The following is a 26,063-nucleotide window of genomic DNA, read 5'->3' as shown; positions in this document are numbered from 1 at the left end:
GTGCTCTCCCTACCCCTCAACTTGTACAGTGCTCTAACAGACAAACCACACATTACAAAAACGAATGCTTTTGGGAGCTTTACAGAGATGTAAAGATGGGCCTGTATACAAATTTTGGATACGAAATTCCTGTTTGAGCCGAAACCCTTCCCTTGTCAGTGGCCACATTTTCTTGGAAATTATCCGGTCGTCAATGAAACATTCAATTAGCTTCATGGATTCGTTTGGTGCGTGGCATGTGGCACCTTCTTGTTGAAAGCATCCGATATCCACATACGAGGGTGGACCCAAAAGTAACCGGAACTGCGCCATGCTTGGAGTGAAGAAAGTGTAATTTGGAAGTGCGGGATGTTTGATGTGGCCAAGTCGGGTTTAGTTCCAAATGTATCTCCTTACTTGTTTCAAGTAAATTTCCCGTGTCTTCCCTAATCGATTATAGATTTTCTCCTAACACATTCACGTCATCCGCATTAATAAAGACCTGAGATAACCCGTTCAATTCCAAACCAACCAGATTTCCTTGGACTTGCATAATGGCGTATATCACAACAAGTTGAAAGTATAAGGGTTATTGTGCATCTCTTGATTTACACCGCAGTGAATTTGAAAAGCGTCGGACAGAAGCTGACGTATTATAATGACCAAAGCTCGGAACTTGGGGACTTATGTCTTTGAACTTGGCTAAGCGACCGGACTTCAATGTCAACAAACTCCCGCTTCCAGCACAGAGGTACTGTCAGGTCTGCTATAAAAGTGGTTCCTGGCTGGAACAACATAATGTAATATTATGATAGGTTGAAACACCTAATTTTATAGCATATATATAAATAAACATGCAAAATACATCAAATTTACAGTTCTGCTCTGTACATTTTATTACAGTGTATGACTACATGCATTCGAAGATTTTTGAACCCATAAATTCTTCGTCTCTTAGTTAAACATGATTTGAAACAAAGGAAACTTATTTCCACGTCATATGAAGTGACGGGAGCAAACTTTAATTTTTTTATTTTATTTATTTTAACTAGCTACCTAGTGAGTACAAATTGCATTTATAAAATAAAAATGTTTCTAGCCACTACCGTAAGAGCCAGGCACGTGTACTGTGTGGTCTTAGTGAATAATATAACATAAAATTTACAAGGACAGTTTACTAAATACAGTAAGTAACTTAATTCAAACCAATAAATACAACACAAGAGCAAGAATAAAGAAGAAAGAGTAAACGAGAGAAAAATACACATTTAATATAAATTGACAATCCGACAGAAGCCAGTAATATTCAATAAAAACATGAATATAGTCGATAGAAATAAAAGGTAAAAAAGTACATTTGTTACTATTATATATCATGGATAATTTTACAAATTTCTTTTTTAAAAGTTTCAATTTTAAAAAATTTCAAATTTGGAAAATGTTTTGAAATTTTATTATAAAGTCTTGGGCCTAAATAAAATACTGAATATTTTCACTGTCACTGTTTCCTGTTCGATTTTCAGCAGATCTCGTATCTGAGAAAGATGAGTAACTTATATCCTAAATTTTTCTCGCAAATAGTTTTCAATTAGTGTATCACTACTAGGGAAGGTCCCTCTACGACTTGATCCATGGCTATGGACAAATTTTCCATCAATTTAAAGGACTGCAATTTCTTTCAATGAATGCCCGTTTCCAGCTCTAGTTTATGTGTGGCACAACTTACAAAATATAAACTCTTCATTCGAAGAAAATAATGTATCTCCTCAGAATTCCTCCACGAAATTCTGTACCTAAAATTTAAGAAATGTATTTTCAAACTTCCATAACACCCATTCGAATAACACGTATTTTCTCATTCCTCAGACAGACCATTTACCTGTAATTCTCTTAATGTCATTGGCTTCGACATGACACAGTTTCTTCGTCCGTCTTCCTGTCATTCGATGTGACCACTTTCTTAGTACACACGACTGTCCCTGAGCTCTTGCAGCGTGAGATTTGTGTACGCTGTACCTGTAACCTTACTCAAGCGCACGACACGCAAGTCCCCAAGTTCCGAGCTTTGATAATGACTCTGCTGTAAATTTTATTATTTTAATTAATGCTACTAGTTTCTTATGAATAGTACTTGTAAATTAAATAAGAGTATTATATAAAACCTCTCTTAACCGAGTCATATGACTTTCTAAATCTACAAATAGCTGATGTAGTGCAAACTCATATTGCGAATTATCCTTCAATATCTGTCGAATATAAAGAATATGATCAATAGCCGATCTATTACGCCTAAAACTTCATTGATTGTCCCAATAATGCCAATAAAATTGGTAGTAATAATGATGATGATGATAATAATAATAATAATAATAATAATAATAATAATAATAATAATAATAATAATAATAATAACAGTAATGATCTGAGCTTTGTTTTAATTCTCTTTCGCCTGTTGCTTGTATTTTATTAATTATTCAATTTTATCTGGGGACAGCAATTTCAAATATGGCACTTTTTCATCAGAAATCACTTTTGCCACTTCTATATCCAAATTCTCAAACTCTTCATTCTATTCCACTGTCTTCTCATTACAGTATATATTTCTTTGCTGCCTTCATTAGAATTATTAATATCTATTGTAGTTCGTGTTTTTTACAGGAGTATAGAGAAATGAATTCTTTAAATCTTCAATTTTATTTCAATAGAAATACTTAGAGATAGGTTATAAATTTTAGGCAAAATATATTTGAGAAATATGATTAATAATAAAAAAAACTATTAAGCACTTTACGTTACTCAATTTGATAATGTTATATTGAACACAGAAATACTGGGTGTTCATTACAAAGTGTGTCATGACGTCACTGTTGTGAATCAGCGATTTGAAGCGAGTTTCAGCTTTTATGTCAGAGAAGTTGCCTATTAATCAAGGGGTTCAATCTGAACTTGAAAACGTGTAACTTGAACGTCGTAGCAACAGATGGCGGTCTGTACGGTCTGTGTGCTACCATAACCTCTTTCGAACTGTGTTTTGCGCGGCCAAGTCGTACGCAGAGTATTTGTTATCGGTTGCGTACGGCAACATTCCACAACACAAATCAAATGCTCCGTGTCTATGTTGACCGTCCATGTTAATGTTAACAAATACGTAAGAAATCGTCTTAACCCTCTCCCCATATCCTGACAGTAAGTAAAAAACCCACCTCAGTACATGTTTTCAAACAGTTCACATTCCTGCCACTACCGGCGTTGCCGTACATATCAGTAGGTACTCTTCAGAATGAACGCCGTCCTCGCTATGCAACTTCTCTCACTCATAGGTAATACACCTCTGCTGCGGAAGTGTAGGAAGATTGAATTCTCTAGGCTCATCGACTAGCCATATGACAGCATACAGCGAGCCATGACACACTTTGAACTGAACACCCAGTATAAGAGTCTGATATGTTTTAGGGATGTGATTAATGTTTATGACAGTCAAAATGTCTGATTTCTTATGATCTGATAATTTAATTTTCTTTGATATGGTTTTTCCAATTTCCATGACACTTCTCGCTCCTGAGACTGAAGTTTCTTTTTGTTTACTATTAGGCATTCTCTTCTCGTTCGTAAGATGTTTTGACAAGAGAACGCTATGGGTTTGATTGAAGGCTCCAACATTTTTCAAATAAAACTTTTTGTGGTCATTGGTTACTTGTTTAGAACACTGAAGTCAGCATTGCACCCTATTGCAATACGCATATTTCGTTCTGGAAAATTCATTAGGCCTAAAGATGATTCCACGCTTTTGTAAATTTCGTGCTAATCTTCTATTGATTTCGTTTCTCAGGACACCTTCGAGGCAAACGCAGGAAAGGAAAACGAACAACCTATGTCGCCCAACAAAAAATCGGTGCGGGGTCCGATGGTGAGTAACTCTTCCATTTGTATGAATTAATAATAATAATAATAATAATAATAATAATAATAATAATAATAATAATAATGTTTTATTTTCGCTGGCAGAGTTAAGGCCATAAGGCCTTCTCTTCCACTCAACCAGCCTTAATCAATACAATACTTATTTAAATTACAAATATTTACACTACACTTAAAGGTTCTCCAGCTATATTCTTCAGTTAAGTTTTAACGACTAGTAGACTACATATTTATTTAAATTTAGATAAACCTATAAGGTAAAGTAGTAACTTAATTTATGAGCTAATTTAATTCAATCAATTATGATTAATTTGAGATTTGAGATAGCTAGTAAAATTATGAAAATGAATTTAATATAAGCTTACTAGGACTATGTTACAGGGAGAAAAAAAAATATATATAAATCTAAAATATATTTCTATAATGATAAAATTAATGTAATTGCCATTAGAGGTTTTGTAAATCTATTTAGAGAAATTAATGATAATAATAATAATAATAATAATGCACAGATGTTAGTTTCATTATAAGTAACAAATATTAATCAGCAATTAATCTGTTAAGTAAGAATTTATGTAATTTTGGCCTAAATGAAGTTATTGTCCAACAACCCCTTACATCATTCGGAAGCGAGTTCCAAATTCTAGCAACTGAATTAGGGTGGAAGTTGCGTACAGGTAGGGAAGGGCTTTTGAAATTCACCTGCGACGTTATTTCTCTAATAGATTTCCACATTTCATAAGGAATTATTGTATTTGTTCCCTTGGTTAGTGCTGTTGTCGAACTGGACAGTGCACACAATTTATTCTCTTGTTAACATTTTACTAAAGTTTTCAAGGGAGAAAATGTTATTTGATAACCTCTTTGCTGATGTATTTTAATAAACATTAATTGAAAACAATAATCATTTATATCAAGAGGTAAAATTCTACGATAAACATATTTGCTTTATCAAATAATAATATTGCATGAATATATTTGGTTGCATGTAGGCTACGTAGTTCTTTGTATCGATTTAATAAAATGTAATGAACTATTATTTCACATATGGGATCAAGAAAAAGATAATGGATTTATAATACTTCGAAGAAACTAACCTCGCCAAGGCTATATAGTCCTATACAGTTTTAAGCTAAGTCATATCAGTGGTAAAGGATGAGGAAGTTCCATCTGAACAAATCGATGTAGGTTCACGCAAGAAAGCTGATGAGATCTCATCTGACCGCAGTAGAAGCATTTTGTTCCTTTGTTATGGAAAAAGATTTAATTACAATAAATTACATTAAAATAATATATTATAAACAATTTTAATAATCCCTTAATAATACAAAATTAACGAATGAATTATGCAAATGCATCAAATGAGCAAAATAACTGTGCCTATTTATTTCGATAGAGGCTTCAATTCTTTTGTGCATATTATCGCACTATAGCCTATTGTACCCAATTCCAATTTCCGGTTTCGTCCTTCGTACCAGTAACTCATGTTGTCATAATTCCGTACCTACTCTATAAAAGAGTACCTTACGTACTGTAAATTCAATATTCACTTCTGCCCGATCCGCACAGATAAATTTACTCAGACATACTATCTACTGTCCGTCCAAATGTTTATGTCGTTGGATCGTAGAAATGACGTGACAGTTAATTACTTAACGAGGTCCTCTTATTTAAGTTATTTTAAGCAGTTGTATAATATTACGTAGACTTCCAATTCCTAACAGAAAATATTTTCAAAACAGGGCTAGGACAGCCCAGCGGAAGCGGGTGAGGAAAATCGGGATGCGACGTAACTAAAAGAACGCACAGTACCTGTACGAAAATATGATTAAATAATGAATGTCCTTTTTTCACTGGAACGTACTATACTCACTCACTCACTCACCCACCCACCCACCCACCCACCCACCCACCCACCCACCTACTCACTCACTCACTCACTCACTCACTCACTCACTCACTCACTCACTCACTCACTCACCCACTCACCCACTCACTCACCCACTCACTCACCCACTCACTCACTCATCCACTCACTCACACACCCACTCACTCACTCACTCACTCACTCATCCACTCACTCACTCATCCACTCACCCACCCACTCACTCACCCACTCACTCGCTCGCTCGCTCACTCACTCATTCACCCACCCACCCACCCACTCACTCACTCACCCACCCACACACTCACTCGCTCACTCACTCACCCACTCACTCACTCACTCACTCACTCACTCACTCACTCACTCACTCACTCACTCACTCAGTACTGTTTACTGTGACCGTAAGACGACTTTGCATATGCGGCCTTGGTTCTGTGCGGAAGACGGGTGGAAGTTCACTAGTAGAAGGGGTGGGAGTGAAGTAGATTAAAAAACTCAGGTACAATAAAAATTGAAGTAAAAATGAAGTGATGTCCCTGGTCATATTAGAAGAAGCGTAACTTAATAATACAACGCAGAAAGCTGATAAAAATACTCGTGAGCGGAGATTAAAATGGAAGAAAAGTGGGCGAATTGTACTACGAGAATGATACCGAGTTTTAAAGTGTAATAATGAAACTAAAGGCTGGTTCACAATAAACCGGAAACGAGAATCGGAACGAAAACGAAAACGGTAAACTTGTTAAAATGTGTACATTTAAATGTGAGCATTCACAATTAACGAAAAGCTTGTCGGAGCTCGGGATCGGGAACGGAGAGTTGGCCAAGTTTCAACTTTGGCGTTCACGTTTCCGATCACAGCCCACAAGATTCATTCTATTGCCATCTAAAAGCTACTTTGTCGTCATATATTTTGTAGCAAGAAGACCGTGACATAACCTATGCATTATTTTGTTCTGTGCTGTGCATCATGGAGCAAGTTTTATTTGATGAGATTCTAATATTGAGTGTTGAGGAAAATCCTTACGTTTACGATAAGCGGCGCGCCTCGTATAAAGATGAGAAAATGAAGGAGAATACGTGGCTATCAATAGCTGCATCTTTGAACACCCATCGTAAGGGAATCATATTTTATTACTGTATTGGTTGTATTACACACTACATATTCATGCTTCAATTCAATAACTGCTGTTGTTCATTTTTGCTCTATTACAAATGTTTCTTCTCTAATTATTTTACGTTATGGTAGATTTAAAATAGGTTGTGATAATAAAGATGGATGGGCATATTTATAGTACCGTACCTAATGAAATGTTTCAGTTGAAATTTCGAAGTTGGTTAACCTGTGTTTACGTTGGCTGCCTCGTACTCATGAGAGAATGCCATTGGTCAATTATACACGAATAACATCAGAATGCGTAATACCGACTTTATATATCGTTATTGACATGCATATCGATATGCATAGTCGTCTACGTTCTCGGTTTATTGTGAATAAAACATTTTCATATTCACTTCATCTGCTTCTCGTTTTCATTCTGGTTCTCGTTCCCGGTTTATTGTGAACCATCATTAATTCTAATAAGAAGGAAATGAATATTATTAAAATAAATGTGTAATAATGAAATAGCAATAATATTTTAAGGATAAATTGATTTGAATTATTACTTTTCATGTTATCTAAAATTACAACCCAACGAGTGTTGGCTTAAAGATAATCAAACAACAAAGTAGGCTTACTGTTATCAGTGGCGGACACCTTCATTGGACAACACGTTGAAGTTGAGATATTAAAATCAAACCTGTATCCAAATAAAATTTAACACAATTACCTGGCCAAAGTAGATTATGGTCAGCATGAAGAAGGACGTCTTGAACCTTTGAAAACGAAAACGGTAAAATTGTTAAAATGTGTACATTTAAATGTGAGCATTCACAATTAACGAAAAGCTTGTCAGAGCTCGGGATCGGGAACGGAGAGTTGGCCAAGTTTCAACTTTGGCGTTCACGTTTCCGATCACAGCCCACAAGATTCATTCTATTGCCATCTAAAAGCTACTTTGTTGTCATATATTTTGTAGCAATAATATTTTAAGGATAAATTGATTTCAATTATTACTTTTCATGTTATCTAAAATTACAACCCAACGAGTGTTGGCTTAAAGATAATCAAACAACAAAGTAGGCCTACTGTTATCAGTGGCGGACACCTTCATTGGACAACACGTTGAAGTTGAGATATTAAAATCAAACCTGTATCCAAATAAAATTTAACACAATTACCTGGCCAAAGTAGATTATGGTCAGCATGAAGAAGGACGTCTTGAACCTTTGAAATACTATCATTAGCTAAAGCATTTTAAAAATACATTACTGAGAATTCATATTACATTGAATGTCTGTTTCGAGAAGACAAACTGTCGAGGAATCTGTGTTTTGAGAAAATCCATAACAATTTTCCTTATCTTGGAGGGCTAATTACTCAAATGCACTCTCATCACCTACACGTTGGGGTCCACTGGCAGCTTTTAAGGTGCTAAAGAGAGAGTGGTGTGCGGAAAGCAAAGGGAAGCTACCGTATTTATCTTTACGAAGAAAAACTGCGAACTTGGAATATAGACATTACGACGAAGTGAAGAGAAACGACCAAAAGAATTTGAAATGTGTATATGGAGAAGAATGGAGCATGTGAAATGGACAATCAGAATAAGAAAGGAAGCTGGGTTGGAAAAAGTGAGTGAAGAAAGAATGATGCTGAAACTGATCAGGAAAAGGAAAAGGGATTGGTTGGGTCTCTGACTGAGAAGGAACTGCCTACTGAAGGATTTACTGGAAGGAATGGTTAACGGGAGAAGAGTTCAGAGAAGAAGAATATGTCAAATTATATGGACCATATTCGGAGATTAAGAGGATGGAAAAAGAATAGGAAAGATTGGAGAAAGATGTGTTTGCAGAACGCTATCAATGGATGACAATATGAATGTTTGGTTGGTTCTCATTATTACTAGGAGACTCTTCGTATTTTAGGCACAAATTTGCGTGTGAGTAATTCAGGGTGGAAATATTATATTTCATGTTATTTTAGCAGATTGTTTTCCTTTTTACCTAATTTATTCAACTGTTATCATTGTTGTAAGAATAGAGTTTGTTTTTACAAAAATGTGTAATGTTATTGTGTTAGTTTACTTTGTGGGTACTTCTTAAAACTGTTAAGTAAAAAAATTAATAAAATATGGATTAAAATATAATATTTTAATTAAATATAAGCTTGTTATATCTTTGCGTTTAGCGACTTAAAAAAAAAGAAATCGATTTTGTACTCTCACTTCTCCATTTATAAATACATACATTCATTCATTTATAGTTTACTACCAAGGGTAGGCCTTTCACCGCAAACCCAGCATTCTACAATATTTCCTATTCTATGTCGTATTCTCAGTCTCCACATACTCGTATTATCGACATCCTTTTATAAATCTAAATTTTAAAATATTAATTAACCAATCCCATTAGTACTTTAACAATATAATAGTAAAATAACAAAATATTTAACGTAACATATTTTGAACATATTTTATTTTTATTTTATTTCTTTTTATGTATTTTTATTTTGCTAATAATCGTAACATAAAATATAGCCTAATATATACAAAAAAAACTTTAGCGGATTCCTGAATTAAAATTAATAAGTATACAATACAATTTGTCTTATGTCTACTATGCAATTATAATATATAAATTTAAATTTACAATTTTTCAATTTTTATAAAATCCATACATAACTTTTTAAATTTAATACTAGGACTATTAGAATTGATAAGATTAGGATATTCAAATATAAATTTGTTATATATTCTTGGGCCTAAATTACTACTATGATTAAATACTGTAACAGTGTTGCATTTTGGTTCAAACAATTGTAAAGAATTCATACCTTTTGTGTCATAACTATGAGAATACAATTCAAAATTATTTCGATTTTTATGTATGAATTTTATTAATACAATATAATAAATTTGTCTTATGTTAAGTACATTAAAGTCTTAAAAACAATTTTTGAGATCGAAAATCAATAGGTTTATGAAGACATATTTAAATTATTTTCTTCTGTAATAAATAAAGTGGATTGAAATTGGATTTAAATGAGCTACCCCATCCTAATATCCCATACATAATTACCGATTGAAATAAAGTTAAATATATTGTGCGTAATAAAATTATTGACAAGTAATTCCCCAATAAGACAAAATAATATACTATTTTACGTAATTTATTACAAAGGTAATTAATGTGTTGGTTCCATTTTAAATGATTATCGAAAATTATGCCTAAATACTTAACTTCAGCGACTCTTTAATAATGGAACATTTACACTGTATAAGACAACAATCAGAATTATGTAATTTAATACTTAATATAGATGTAGGAGGTATAGTACATTTTTCAGATAATGAGAATGTAATAATTATGGTTTTATTTTCGTTGATAGAAAGATAGTTTATGTCAAACCATTTTTTTTTATTAATTTAAGTCCATTATTTGAATTATTATATGCATCATACCAGGTTTTTCCATCAAAAATTAAAACTGTGTTATCTATATAAGAATAGTGAACACCATTGTATTGTTGTAAGTAAATTTTTAATGAGTCATTAATATATATTAAAAATGGAATAGGGCCTAGAACTGTGCCTTGGGGAACACCTATATAAATAATTGAAGGTTCACTTGAATAATGGTGAATTTTCGTTATTTTAATTCTGTCGTTAAGATACGATTTTATTAAGTTTAAAGCATTACCTTTGATTTCTAATAAGTCTAATTTCTCAATTAAGATATGTTTCACTGTATCAAATGCTTTTCTTATGTCCAGGATAATACCAATACATTACCTTGATCAAATTCTCTAACAAATTTGTTAGTAACTTGATATATTGCGTTATCTGTACTGAATTTTTTCCGAAAACCAAATTGATTATCACTTAATGGAGCAATCAGCAATGTTTATCAAGATAATTCATTAATCGAACTTTAATACATTTTGTAGTAAACACATAAAAACACATTTCTTAACAAATTTACTATACATCTCAATTAATACAGTTATTCTTAGCAAATTTCTTCTTCGCCCAGTTCAGTTTTAGAATTCATTGATTATTAAGTTATGGTCTCAATCCACCGTCCTGCTGATTGCTCCATATTCTCTGGCCAAAAGAAACGTATTACGACATCTTCTTCGGTACACTGGTGTTCAAAGATATCTGACACATACTAAAAATTATTGATCGATAATTTTCTTGTGTAAATGAGGCTTCTTTAGTTATTACTTCTATGAATAGATGGCGAAGATAGCAGTCAGTTTCGCCAATAGTGCATAAATATATAGTCCCGTCGCTCTAATTTCCGGCAGCCAATCGCGTTGCAGGTCGGCTACATTTAAACGTGTGCGTCTTGTCATTCGCTTATGAAGACGTTATTAATTTCTTAAGGCTCGATAAATACTTAATATAATCGCCCGCCATTTTGGCTCTTTCGTTGGCGTTCGCAGAAAGCACACGAAGACGTTATTTTCCGCTCAATTATTTGCTGAATTACAGTGTGTTTGATTTATTATCATAGGAGCTACGACATGATAATGTTTAACGGTGTGGCAAATAGATTCCTCGTATGGTAGCTCGGGAACGAAACAACAAAAATGGCGAACGATACTACCTACCTAGACTTTATAGAGCCTTCACTTCCTAAGACGTAAGAAAAGAGGTGGAGTCACGCCGGAAATAACAGCGTCGCGACTATAGGTACCCACATTCTTATTGTTGTTGTTTAGTCAACTGTCCGAAGACAGATTTCAACCTCACAAGTGATACCAACAAGGCACCACTTATGAGGCAACTAGGCCAAGGGATAATGGTGTAGAGTGGCCAGATCCTTTGCATACATATCCTATTAGCTACATATTAGGCTACACTAATCTGACTTCAGATGCATACGAACAATTGTTCTTCCTTTAACACATACCGTCAAGTGAGATGTACTGCCTGATAATGGATGTGCGTATCAGCCAGAACCTCAATCTGAAGTGAACACCAACATTATAGAATTCAAAATTTCATTCCTCTCTATTGATTGTAAAGAGTACTAGATTCAGCGAGAAACCGCTGATATTGTTAATTATGAAGATACTTAATACCTAAATTACGTCAGCATTTTACCTAACTCATCTTTAACTATCCCAGTAATAGTGTTTCCTATTGAGAACTAACGGAACCATTTAAAAGTTTGTCAAATAGTTACATCTTTGGTTTTTATTTAGCCTATGGCGTGGTTAGAAATTTCGCTTATACTAACAGAATATGATAGGTCAGATATCTTTGAAGATTAAAGCACCTATTCGAAGAACATCTACTTTCTAGGATTTCCTGTACTCATAATGGTAAATTGTTTACGTTTCCAGCACCGGTTTTTGTCGTGGTTTCGCCTGTGTTCCAGACGTAGGAAACGTAAATCGGTACGTGGAACACTTTACACTATATTATTAAACTATTTATTAATACAATATAATTTGAAGAAAGTGTATATTTTTGAAATTATTAGTATAATATTATTCCAAATATTAAAAAACCGATGTCATAAAATATTATTTTTCATTATATGTTTTTCTTTGTAAGCGAAGTGAATGGTAAATGTTTCTTCAATGTAAAATTCTTCGAAATTTGCTTTTATTCGCAAACAAGACTTCCATTGTGATGTTCTCTTTCTTTGTCAGGTGAATTTTAAGGAACTTAATGATATGATAACAGATTATATGAGCCCCTATTATGCTAGCTCCAGTTTCGTGAAATGGCCCATAAATTTTGCTAAGAACTCTCTTCTTTAAGAACAGGGTTCTTTTATATGACACAGATGTCAACTCAGAATTTTCAACTTTCCTTCTTTCCATGCTTTGGAATTTTAATACTTTTAAAGCCCGTCACCCTCGTCTGGATGGGAATCTGCATACCTCAAAACTGATGACTAGCACTCAGGAGGCCGTAATTGTGTGTGATTCTTCACGGAACATCTGCCAATTGAACAGAGAATTGAGCTTGAGGAAGGTGTCATTTGGTTAAAATATTTTGATTGACAGTAACTGTTAGAATTTAGACATCATACTTGCGCCCTCTTCTGCCCCTTTTATTCAAATAACATGGAATATTGTGGCGATATTCTCCTTTTTTGTCTTAACACCATGAATTAATTGAAGTTTTGTTTAATGAAGCAGCATTTGACAGTGGAAAAGATCAAATATCTCCATTGTTTTTACACATATAAATATGAAGACTAGGATGCTATTCATAGACATTTCGCTAGTCCGCGCTACGAGAATGCTAAACTAGCCCCGGCTATCGACTGGTTACTTGTACGGAATTCATATTATATTATATCGCTAACACTGGTTTATGAATACGAAAAACGTTGGTTCGCCGATCATCCACCGGAAGTCCGCGCTAAGAATGTCTATGAATACGGCCCTGGAAAAAAAAAGAAAGAATACTTCTTATTCGTAACTGAGATTCGAAATGAGCTATAGACTGTATATCCCTATTAAGTATATAATTTGGAAAGAGCTGACACATTGCACATGAGATAGATAAGTAGTGTAAATAAAAAAAACGATATGACATAGTTGCGCCCCGCTGTCAATTGGGAGGCCTAGGCATGGCATAGTTGCGCCCCGAAGAAACCAGGTAGCAGAATGGACATGGCATAATTGCGCCCCGAAGAAACCAGGTAGCTGAATGGACATGGCATAGTTGCGCCCCAATGGACATAGTACACACGAGAGTTATTGTCATAATATAAACAAATTACATACAAATATTACAGTGATAGCTGCATTGAAATCATGTAGCCCTAGCATATGATCAATTTTACTATTTAAAATACCGGTAACACTTTTTTATCGATCACACACAATAAATGAACTGCATTTTTTGTTTGTACATCGATATCTTAACCCTACGGTATAGGGTTTCGAAAATTGAAACTTAGAACCATTGTGAATTATTAACTCTTTACCCTTTTCACTAAACTTAACATTCATTTTAAATTAACCTCTATATACGCAACAGACGGTGTGAAAATCACTAACAAAATGTCAAGACTGCTTAGGCCCCATATTCCAACAGGTCATTCATTTCAATATGTCAGTTAATAAAGTACTACCAACTTCATGGTGTCCATTTTAACGGTAGGCTATTGATAATTACTGCATAAACAGTAGAAAAACAGTTAATAAAGTACTGCCAACTTCATGGTGTTCATTTTAACGGTAGGCTATCGATAATCTATTCATAAATAGTATAAATATAGTTAACAAAATATTGCCAACTTCATGGTGTTCATTTTAACGGTATCGATAATGAATATTAAATCTCATAAGAAATCAATAAGGTTGGTTGATTACAAGGCTCGGGTTTCCGTAGTGTATTTTTCTCTACCTATTTCATCGGGGCGCAACTATGTCATCCCCTTTTCTCTACCTGATGGGAACAGGGCGCAACTATGCCACAAAACAGGGACCCTTTTTTATCTGCTGCATTTTATCTGACCGTGGGGCGCAACTATGCCCTGCCCAAAAAAACATAACTTTTCAGGAGAAAAAAAAAACTGGTCTAATAAATAAAATCGATGTAATGCTAATGTTAAAAATACAGAAGATACTATTATCGTAAAAGATATAGCTATTGATATTCACGCTGTAGTTTTCCAAGTTTTGTTGATATGGGGAGAACAGTAGGGATTTAATTTGAATTTGTGCATTTTTTTATAATATGGAAACTAAATATATTTCATATTTTGGCATCAATATTATGATAACAGTGCTTCAAAGGTTACAAACCTCCTCTTCCACTCATCTAGATCTATAATTAGTACAAACACATACGTAGTGGTAATAATAATAATAATAATAATACTTACTTACTTACCTACTTACTTACTTACTTATTTAATTACTTACTTACTTACTTACTGGCTTTTAAGGAACCCGGAGGTTCATTGCCGTCCTCGCATAAGCCCGCCATTGGTTCCAATCCTGAGCAAAATTAATCCATTCTCTATCATCATATCCCACCTCCCTCAAATCCATTTTAATATTATCTTCTCATCTACGTCTCAGCCTCCCTAAAGGTATTTTTCCCTCCGGCCTCCCAACTAACACACTATATGCTTTTCTGGATTCGCCCATACGTGCTACATGCCCTGCCCATCTCGAACGTCTGGATTTAATGTTCCTAATTATGTCAGGTGAAGAATATAATGCGTGCAGTTCTGCGTTGTGTAACTTTCTCCATTCTCCTGTAACTTCATCCCTCTTAGCCCCAAATATTTTCCTAAGAATCTTATTCTCAAACACCCGTAGTCTCTGTTCCTCTCTCAAAGTGAGAGTCCAAGTTTCACAGCCATACAGAACAACTGGTAATATAACTGTTTTATAAATTCTAACTTTCAGATTTTTTGACAGCAGACTGGATGATAAAAGTTTCTCAACCGAATAATAACAGGCATTTCCCATATTTATTCTGCGTTTAATTTCCTCCCGAGTATCATTTATATTTGTTACTGTTGCTCCCAAATATTTGAACTTCTCCACCTCTTCAAAAGATAAATTTCCAATTTTTATATTTCCATTTCGTACAATATTCTGGTCACGAGACATAATCATATGCTTTGTCTTTTCGGGATTTACTTCCAAACCTATCTATTTACTTGCTTCCAGTACAATTCCCGTGTTTTCCCTAATCGTTTGTGGATTTTCTCCTAACATATTCACGTCATCCGCATAGACAAGCAGCTGATGGCACCCGTTCAATTCCAAACCTTCTCTGTTATCCTGGACTTTCCTAATTGCATACTCTAGAGCAAAGTTAAAAAGTAAAGGTGATAGTGGATCTCCTTGCTTTAGCCCACAGTGAATTGAAAACTCATCTGACAGAAACTGACCTATACGAACTCTGCTGTACGTTTCGCTGAGACAGATTTTAATTAATCGAAGTAGTTTCTTGGGAATACCAAACTCAATAATAATAATAATAATAATAATAATAATAATAATAATAATAATAATAATAATAAAAATAATAATAATAATATAATAATGACACTAACTTACAAATGGCTTTTAAGGAACCCGGAGGTTCATTGCCGCCCACACATAAGCAGAACATCGGTCTCCATTCTGAGCAAGATTAATCCAGTCCCTACTGTACCATCATATCTCACCTCCCTCAAATGTATTTGTGACCATGCGGAGGGTAGCGTAGTCGATATAGCTCTGGTCTTCTGTGCTCGAGGTTGCGGTTTGACCCCGTCCCAGGTAGATGCATTTAAGTGTGCTTAAATGCGACAGGCTCATGTCAGTAGATGTACTGGCATGTAAAAGAACTCCTGCGGAATAAAATTCCGGCACACTGGTGACGCTCATATAACCTCTGCAGTTACGAGCGTCGTTAAATAAACATAATTTTTACCACGCTTAGGGATGCCAATTCCGAACTCATAATTTTACAGGATAAATAAAATCTTGACTTGCTTGAAAATGTTATTTCTGGATTTTAGAATGATGATTATTTTTACGTTCAATGTTACTTACCGTAACTTTAAAGCCAGAGAAGAGCAATTCATAATATTAACTTGAAATCGTTGTAAAATGTTGAAATTATTTCTATCGACAACAAACTTTTGTTTTAAATGTTAGATTTTCAATTCTGACGTAGAAAGAAACAAAAACAGAAAATTAATTGAGGGCCCATTCGTATGCAGGACCACATTTTAATATTATCCTCCCAAGTACACTTTGGTTTCCCCAACGGTATTTTCCCCTCAAGCCAACTAACACTCTGTATGCATTTCTAGATTCACCTGTACGTGCTACATGCACTTCCCATCTCAAAGAAATTCATTTAATGTGAAGAATACAATGCGTGAAATTTTGCGTTGTGTAACTTCTGCATTCTCCTGTAACTTCATTCCTCTTAGACCCAAATATTTTCCTATGCACTTTATTCTCGAATATCCTAACCTCTATACCTCTCTCAAAGTGAGAGTCCCAGTTTCACAACCATACAGAACAACCGAATAATAACAAACATTTCCCATATTATTCTGCGTTTAATTTCCTCTCAAGTGTCAGTTATATTTTGTTACTCTTCCTCCACGGTATTTCAGTTATCCCACATTTCAAAGGATAAATTTTTAATTTTTATATTTTAATTTCGTACCATGTTCTAGACACGAGACATAATCAACTACTTTTTTGGGAGGGAGTTATTTACTTCCAAACCTATCTCCTTACTTGCTTCAACTGAATTTCCCGTGTTGTCCCTCATCGTTTATGAGTATTCTCCTAACACATTCATGCCATCCGCATGAAGAAGGAACCGATGTAACTCGTTCAATTCCAAGCCCACCCAGTTTTATTGGACTTCCATAATGGCATATCTACAACAAAGTTAAAAAGTAAAGGTGATAGTGCATCTCGTTGATTTACACCCAATGAATTTGAAAAGCGTAAGACACAAACTGGCCTAAAAGGACTCTGCTGTAAATTTCACTCAGACATATTTTAATTAATGGAACTAGTTTCTTGGAAATAATAAATTGAATAAGAGTATTAAGTAAAACGTCTCTCTTAACAGAGTCACATGAATTTCTTAAGTCTACGAATAACTGATGTACTGTGCCCTTTTACTCCCAATATAATAATAATATAATAATAATAATAATAATAATAATAATAATAATAATAATAATAATAATGCTTACTTACAAATGGTTTTTAAGGAACCCGAAGGTTCATTGCCGCCCTCACTTAAGCCCGACATCGGACCCTATCCTGTGCAAGATTAATCCAGTCTCTATCATCATGTCCAACCTCCCTCAAATCCATTTTAATATTATCCTCCCATCTACGTCTCGGCCTGCCCAAAGGTCTTTTTCCCTCCGGTCTCCCAACTAACACTCTATATGCATTTCTGGATTCGCCCATACGTGCTACATGCCCTGCCCATCTCAAACGTCTGGATTTAATGTTCCTAATTATCTCAGGTCAAGAATACAATGCATGCAGTTCTGCGTTGTGTAACTTTCTCCATTCTCCTGTAACTTCATCCCACTTAGCCCCAAATATTTTCCTAAGCACCTTATTCTCAAACACCCTTAACCTATGTTCCTCTCTCAAAGTGAGAGTCCAAGTTTCACAACCATACAGAACAACTGGTAATATAACTGTTTTATAAATTCTAACTTTCAGATTTTTTGATAGGAGACTAGATGATAAAAGCTTCTCAACCGAATAATAACACGCATTTCCCATATTTATTCTGCGTTTAATTTCCTCCCGAGTGTCATTTATATTTGTTACTGTTGCTCCAAGATATTTGAATTTTTCCACCCCTTCGAAGGATAAATCTCCAACTTTTATAGTTCCATTTCGTACAATATTTTGATCACGAGACATAATCATGTACTTAGTTTTTTCGGGATTTACTTCCAACCCTATCTCTTTACTTGCTTCAAGTAGAATTTCCGTGTTTTCAGTAATCGTTTGTGTATTTTCTCCTAACATATTCACGTCATCCGCATAGACAAGAAGCTGATGTAACCGGTTCAATTCCAAACCCTCTCTGTTATCCTGAACTTTCCTAATGGCATATTCTAAAGCGAAGTTAAAAAGTAAAGGTGTTAGTGCATCTCCCTGCTTTAGCCCGCAGTGAATTGGAATAATAATAATAATCATAATAATGATAATAATAATAATAATAATAATAATAATGGTACTTAAAATAATAATTATGATATTTGTAATAACAATAATAGAAATAATCTGTGTTTTCTTCTTAGTTCTCTTTTGTCTGGTGCTGGTTTTTTTATGAATTATTCAAATTCATCTGGGGAAAGAAATTTCAAATATGGCACTGTTTCGTCAGAAATCACCTTTGCCACATCTTCATACAAATTCTCAATTCTCCCGTTGTGTTTTGCTGTCTTCTCATTATAGTATAATCCTTGGCTGTCTTCATTATAATTATTAATACTTATTGCAGATCGTGTTAGTAACAGGAATATAGAGAATTGAGTTTCTTAATTCTTAATTTTATTTGAGTAGAAGTTCTTAGATATACTGTAAGTTATAAATTTTAGGCAAAATGTAATTGAGAAATATCAATAGTAATAAATACAATTTTAAGCACTTTACATTACTCAATTTGAAGGTTCTTATAGGGGAGACTCGTCTAATTTGGCAATATTTGTATTTTGACACAGTTTGTAGTTACATATTCTGAAATTAGATATTCCTCTATTATGGAATGTGTTTAAACATTAAATCCCAATAAACCTCTGAAAGAAAATTCTACAAATCTAAATTACTTTACACATAATACGCTAATAAATAACAAATGACATGTTTGCAGATTTGGCACTTCATCAGGATAAACTGGCAATAGTACAGGGGTAATTAGGCAATAGGATTAAAAAGCAAATTTTTCAAAATAAAACAGAGGTACAAGGTTTATAAGACTTCATTTACAGTGACAAGAAATCACTAAACATCACAAAAAAAAAAAAAAAAAAAAAAATTGAATGGATTTTTCCGACCACTCTTATTAATTATATTGAAGGGTTGTCTTCTAATTTCTTTTGCCGATAGCCCAAACCCAAGTTCTTGCATTTTGATTACATATGTCACCAGTTTTTGCTTTTCCCCGACGGTTAGAGCTAGGGGTCGTCCTTTCTTGGGAATGACATCGTCATCAGGTCCTGAGGATGCATACTGAATCCTCTTTAAGTTGTTAAAGGGCACATTGTACTTCTTAGAAGCCTTGTAAGTCGACTGTTTATCTTTCAAAACACTTCCAACCACAGCCTACAAATCAACTTTGGAATATTTTTCAGAATAATGTCCTCGTTCCATTGGCATATCTGCAACACACCACACACAGTGCTGCATTGAAGACTGTAAAAATCCCTCATACGTCCCTACTCTTAAATTTTACCATCGAGTACACATTCTTGTTCAAACAGAGCAGCAATATATCACTATAAAGGAAAATGGCTAATTCACACTACCCTGGAGAAGACATTTTTTGCTAAGAAGAACATAAAACCAGCTAAGGCCTGATGAGGTAGTAACAGAAAATATTAATTATATAAATGGCTTACCTTATAATATGGAATCTCAGTTTTTGATATGTAATGCACAAACAAACGTAGGTAATGAACAACACTTTCTTTCCGTCTTTGTATACACATGTCCATACAACCACCACGTCTACAGGAAGTATTGAACACTTCTTTCTATTAGTAACAATATCTGCCACTATAATGCGTGGTTTCGGATGAAACGAAAACTAAAGTACAGTCAGATGTTGCATTGTATGAAGGTGTCATTGAACTTCTTAAAGCTCTGGAGGAAATTTGGCAATAAAAGAAATACAAGAATATTGCCAAATTTCCCATATTGCCAAATTTGCCGAGTTTCCCCTATTGAACACTGAAATATAAAAGTCTTTATATGTCTTAGGGATGTGATTGGGGTCTATGGTAGTCATAATATCAGATTTATTACGATCTGATAATTTAATTTTCTTTCAAATGCTTTCCTCAATTTGCATGGCACTTGTCGTTGCTGAGACTGAAGTTTCCTTTCGTTTACTATTATGCATACTCTTCTTATTCATAAGATGATGGGAAAAGGAATACCGTGGGATTGATTGAAGACGCCAACATTTTTCAAGTAAAACTTTTTCTGGTCATTGGCGATTTTTTGAGAACACTGATGTTTACATTTAAACTTACTACGATGTGTTAGAAAATTTTTTTAGGCCTGAAGAAGATTCCACGATTTTGTAAAATGCCTACTAGTCTTCTTTTAATTTCGTTTTGCAGGATACTTCCGACACAAAGCGAGATCCTGCATCAGCATCCTTTGCCTCGGGACATGATAAGGTGAGTAACTCTTCTATGTATTTGAAGTAGAGTGAAAGTTGCGTACATGTAGGGAGGGGGATTTGAATCGTTTTTCTCTAATAGATTCCCACATTTGATAAGCATTTATTGTGTTCGTTCCCCAGCTTAGTGCTATTGTCGAACTGGACGGTGTACATAAGTTAAGTTCACACAACTTAATCACTTACTAATATTTTACTAAAGATTTCAAGAGAGAAAGTATTATTTGATAATGCCTTTGGAGATATATTAATGAAGATAATTTTGAAGCCAAAATCATTTATCAAGAGATATAATTTTACGATGAAGAAATTTCCTTTGTGATAAAAAAAACTATCAATATTTTTTTAGTTCTTTGTGGTTCTTCCTATTTCGTAAACTGTAATGAACTACTACTTGACATATGCGATCAAGAAAAATATTACGGATTCATAATACTTCGAAGGAACTACTCCGCCAAGGCCAAAAGTACAGTTTTAAGCTGAAACATATCAGTTGTAAGTGATCAATATAAGTAGTTTAAGATTACATGCTCAAAATCCTGCTACTGCAAACAGTTGAAGCTTGTGAGTTCCATCTAAACAAATCGGTGTATGCCACGCAAGAAAGCTGAAGAGATCTCATCTGACTGCAGTAGAAACATTTTGTTCCTTTCTTAAAAAAATAAATAAATACAAATTCAGTACTGTACAGAATTAAAGAATGAATTACTGAAATGCGTTGAGCAAAATTACTTTCATATAGAAAAAATAATAAATAAAGAAAACTAGGGTGTTACTTTTAGACAATACTGTCAAGGAGTGAGTGATCGAATTAAATGCCTTCGTGATGTTTCACTGTTATTTAAGGAAAACATACCGAAAGATAATATCCTTGCATTTATGTTTGAATACTAATAATATCTTGTTTCATATTTTTTGGATATAGATTATCAATCTAAAATATAATGATTATAGGAGTAATTTATTTCCTGTGATGATGATGATGATAATAATAATAATAATAATAATAATAATAATAATAATAATAATAATAATAATAATAATAATAGCCAAGCGGGTAGAGCAACAAGTTAATATTAGTAGATTCAATGTCGTGAAATAAAAGGGAAAAGAAACTAAGCAACATTATCCAAGTCGAAATTTCAAATAGGTTTTCCACTTAAGAAAGCTCTGATGAAGTTGAAGAGTTAGATGTTAATAGTATGTGGGAAAATATCAGAGATAGTATCAAAACTGCAGCCGAGCAGAGAATAGGTTATTATGAAACTAAGAAAATTAAATCGTGGTTTGATGAAGATTGTTGCACGGTAGTAGAAAGAAAGAAACAAGCAATTCTTACAGGATCTAGTTGAGGAGGATAGAGACAATTATTTCAATGATAAACGGAAATAAAAAGGGAGTTTACTTGAAAGAAAAACTGAATGAGATAGAAACAAATAGTAACAATACGAACATTCGAGATTTATATGAGGGTATAAAGAGATTTAAGAACGGATATCAGGCAAGGGCAAACGTGGCAAGGATTGGAATGGCGACTTACTTGCAGACCCTTCTCATTCAATTCTGAACAGATGGAAAAACTATTTTTGGCAATTACTAAATGAATCAGGAATTTGCAAAAGCGATCAAGTCCATATTTCTTTGCAAATTGAGTTTATACCCGTTTCTGGCTCTCCATACATTCTTTCTGGATTTCGGCATTAAAAGGAACCACTTTTTATAGAATGTACACATTAAATTGTGTATCAACATGTTTGGACTGTTATAAATCCAGATCCATACAAAAAGGTTTTGTGTTGTGTTCTTAAAATTTACGTTTTCGGGCTTGGTCCCTTTTGCATATTCCTTATTCAAATGTACATAGGTCAAATAGAAATGATCGATACGAATTTCAGATAGAAACTGCTGAGCCATTTATATCCGAACCAACATTTTCTGAAGTCGAAATTGCGATAGAAAATCTGAAAAAAAAAAAATACAAGTCTCCAGTTACCGATCAAATTCCAAAAGAATTAATACAAGACGGTGGAAGCGCATTGCCTAGCGAAATTTATAAGCTTGTACTTGCTATATGGGAAAAGGTAATTATACCAGAACAATGAAAGGGGTCTATAATTGTACCTATTTTTAAAAAGGGCTACAAGACTAACTGTAGTGTCTTTAAGGAATAACTTTGTTGACGTCGTTCAAAATTTTGTCCAATATTCTTTTGGGAAGATTAACTCAATATTTATTATTGGACATCATTAGTGCTATATTAGGCGTAATAGATCGACTATTAATAAGACTTTGTATTCGACAGATATTGGAGAAACATGAGAGTGTAAGGGTACAGTACATCAGTTTTTCATAGATTTCAAAAAGGTATATGATTCGGTTATGAGAGACGATTTATATAATATTCTTATTGAATTTGGTATTCTCAAGAAACTAGTTCGATTAATTAAAATGTGTATCAGTGAAACTTACAGCAGAGTCCGTATAGGCCAGCATCTGTCTCATGATTTCCTAATTCATAGCAGGCTAAAGCAAGGAGATGCACTCTCACCTTACTTTTTAACTTCGTTCTAGATTATGACATTAGAAATGTTCAGGATAACAGACAGGGTTTGGAATTAAACGTGTTACATCGGTTTCTTGTCTATGCAGAGGACGTGAATATCTTAGGAGAAAATCGAGAAAGGATTAGAGAAAACACGGAAATTTTACTTGAAACAAAGAAAGCGATATTTTCAGAAGTAAACCCCAAAAAGACAAACCATATGTTTATGTCTCGTGACCAGAATATTGTACGAAATGCAAATATAAAAATTGGAGATTTATCCTTCGAAGAGCTAGAAAAATTGAAATATCTTGGAGCAACAGTAATAAAAATATAAATGGCATTCGGGAGGAAATTAAAATCAGAATAAATATCGGAAATGCGTTTATTATTTGTTTGAGAAGCTTTTGTCATCTAGTCTGCTATAAAAAATTCTGAAATTTAGAATTTACAAAACGGTGATATTACCGGTTTGTCTGTATGGTTGTGAAACTTGGACTCTCACTTTGATAGAGGAACAGAGAGTAAGGGTGTTTGAGAATAAGTTTCTTTGGAAAATATTTTGGGCTAAGAGGGATGTTGTTACAGGAGAGTGGAGAAAATTACACAACGCAGAACTTGTGACATTATATTCTTCACCTGACATAATTAGGAACATTAAATCCAGACGTTTGAGATGGGCAGGGCATGTAGCTCGTATGGACGAATCCAGAGTGTTAGTTGGGAGACTGAGAGAAAAAGACCTTTGGGGGGGCCGAGACGTATATGGGAGGATAATATTAAAATAGATTTGAGGGAGGTGGGACATAATGATAGAGAATGGATTAATTTTGTACATGTACAGGATAGGGACCGATGACGGGCTTATGTGAGGGAGGCATTGTACCTGCGGGTTCCTTAAAAGCCATTTGTAAGTAAGTAATAATAGTAATAATAATAATAACAAAATTAATAATAATAATAATTATTATAATAATAATAGTGGTAATAATATTAATGATAATGCAGACATTGATCAAGATAATGATACTATTTTTTATTCTCTTTTACCTAAGTTTTTTATTGTGTGAATCCTTTTGTTTCACTCAACCAGGACTGCAATTAAAATACATAATAATAATGTTAATAATAGTATTAATAATAATAATAATAATAATAATAATTTAATCATAATAATAATAATAATAGTAATAATACTAGTAATAGTCTTTGCTTTGTTCTTACTACCTTTTAGACTGTTGCTCCATTTAATATTATAAAATATTATCTTTATATATCTGTGGACAGAAATTTCAAATAGCCTATGACTTATTTTGTCAGAGATAACTTTTGCCACATCTTCCTGTTTCACTCTCTTTTCTTTACAATATATTCCTCTGCTGCCTTGTTAAATATTGTTAATATTTATTGTAGTTTTTCTTGCTTAGGTATATAGGGAAATGAATTACTTAATTTTTAATTTGTATATGAATAGATGTACTTGCAGATAAGTTGTAAAACTTAGACAAAACATAATTGAGAAATAGTAATAAAAGAAAAAGAAAATTTAAACACCCAACATTACTAAATTTCATCATTTCTGTATTTGGCACTGAAATATGAGAACCTTTTATGCTTTAGGTACATGATTAATGTCTATGATAGTCATATTATCAGATTTCTTGAGGTTTGATAATTTAATTTTCTATGATACTTTTTGTTGCTGAGACTGACGGTTCTTTTTATTTACTATTAAGCATAGTATTCTTGTTCTTAAGATGTTAGGCAAGATAACTCTATGAGATTGATTGAAAGCCATAGTACATTTCAAATAAATCTATTTCTGGACATTGGGCGTTTTCTGAGAACACTGAAGTCTACATTCCACCCTACTAAAATGTGTACGCATCTTTCGTTCTGGAAAATTCTTTAGGCCTGAAAATGATTTCACAATTTTGTACTATGCCTGATATTCTTCTTCCTCATTTCGTTCGCAGGATAACACTGACTTAAACGAGCATGAGGAGAGCTATGACACATCAGGATATAGGCAGTGGGTGAGTAACCCTTACATGAATTAAGGCACGGTCACACATCGCTACTTTTGCAGCGCAACTTTTGTACTGCAGCTGCAAAAGTTGCGTGTCGTGTTCACACGTAAGCCAAAAGTAGCGCGCTGCACGCTACTTTTCGTGCTGCGCAACCCGAGTGCTGCAAAAGTTGCAACTGGAGGTTGCGAGTCTGTTCACACACAAGGCGCTACTTTTGCAGCCGCAGTCATGCTGCAGGTTTCCATCTCCGTGTTGACTCCTCAATATACATTTTGTGGTTATGTTCGCATTATTAAGAAACTCATGCGAAAGATTCCTTTTCTATTATTTGTTTTTCTGTCGTATCTAGTATTCAAAATTGACATTATTTTTACTGTAAAGCTTTTAAAAACGCCTATTTACTTAAATGATAACCAACAGTATATTCACGTAATCAATGTTGGCAACCATCCTGTTTGGAACTACGCTACGGAAAATTTAAAAAATGAATTATATCGTCAGCAATTATGCTCAGACTGTGTTGTGTATTTAATAGCTGTTACAAATAATTTATTTTCATCACATTTAACATTAAAATATATCCCTACAATAAAAGTGTCATTCGCACATTTGGGTGGTAACACTGGTTGCAACCGCAGCAAAAGTTTCAACAAAACAGAAATAAAAAATGCTGCGGCTGCAACCCTGAGAACCCTGTTCACACGTCGCTACTTTTAAGC

At 33.9% G+C, this 26,063-nt stretch overlaps 1 protein-coding gene across 1 annotated transcript in view; it reads left to right on the top strand.

The window, feature by feature from the left end:
- LOC138715762 (uncharacterized) overlaps positions 1–25,374 on the top strand; it is a 45,234-nt gene extending 19,860 nt beyond the window's left edge. Inside the window, exons 5-8 of the mRNA XM_069848809.1 lie at positions 3,809–3,886; positions 12,237–12,290; positions 20,711–20,770; positions 25,291–25,374. Of these exons, the coding sequence (XP_069704910.1) occupies positions 3,809–3,886; positions 12,237–12,290; positions 20,711–20,770; positions 25,291–25,374 (276 nt within the window). The remainder of the gene's footprint in view (positions 1–3,808; positions 3,887–12,236; positions 12,291–20,710; positions 20,771–25,290) is intronic.
- Positions 25,375–26,063: the final 689 nt, after the last annotated feature.

This window comes from Periplaneta americana, chromosome 15 (assembly GCF_040183065.1).
Source record: "Periplaneta americana isolate PAMFEO1 chromosome 15, P.americana_PAMFEO1_priV1, whole genome shotgun sequence".
Classification (NCBI taxonomy): domain Eukaryota; kingdom Metazoa; phylum Arthropoda; class Insecta; order Blattodea; family Blattidae; genus Periplaneta; species Periplaneta americana.
Note: the sequence above shows the minus strand (reverse complement) of the source record. Positions and strands in the feature narration are given on the sequence as shown.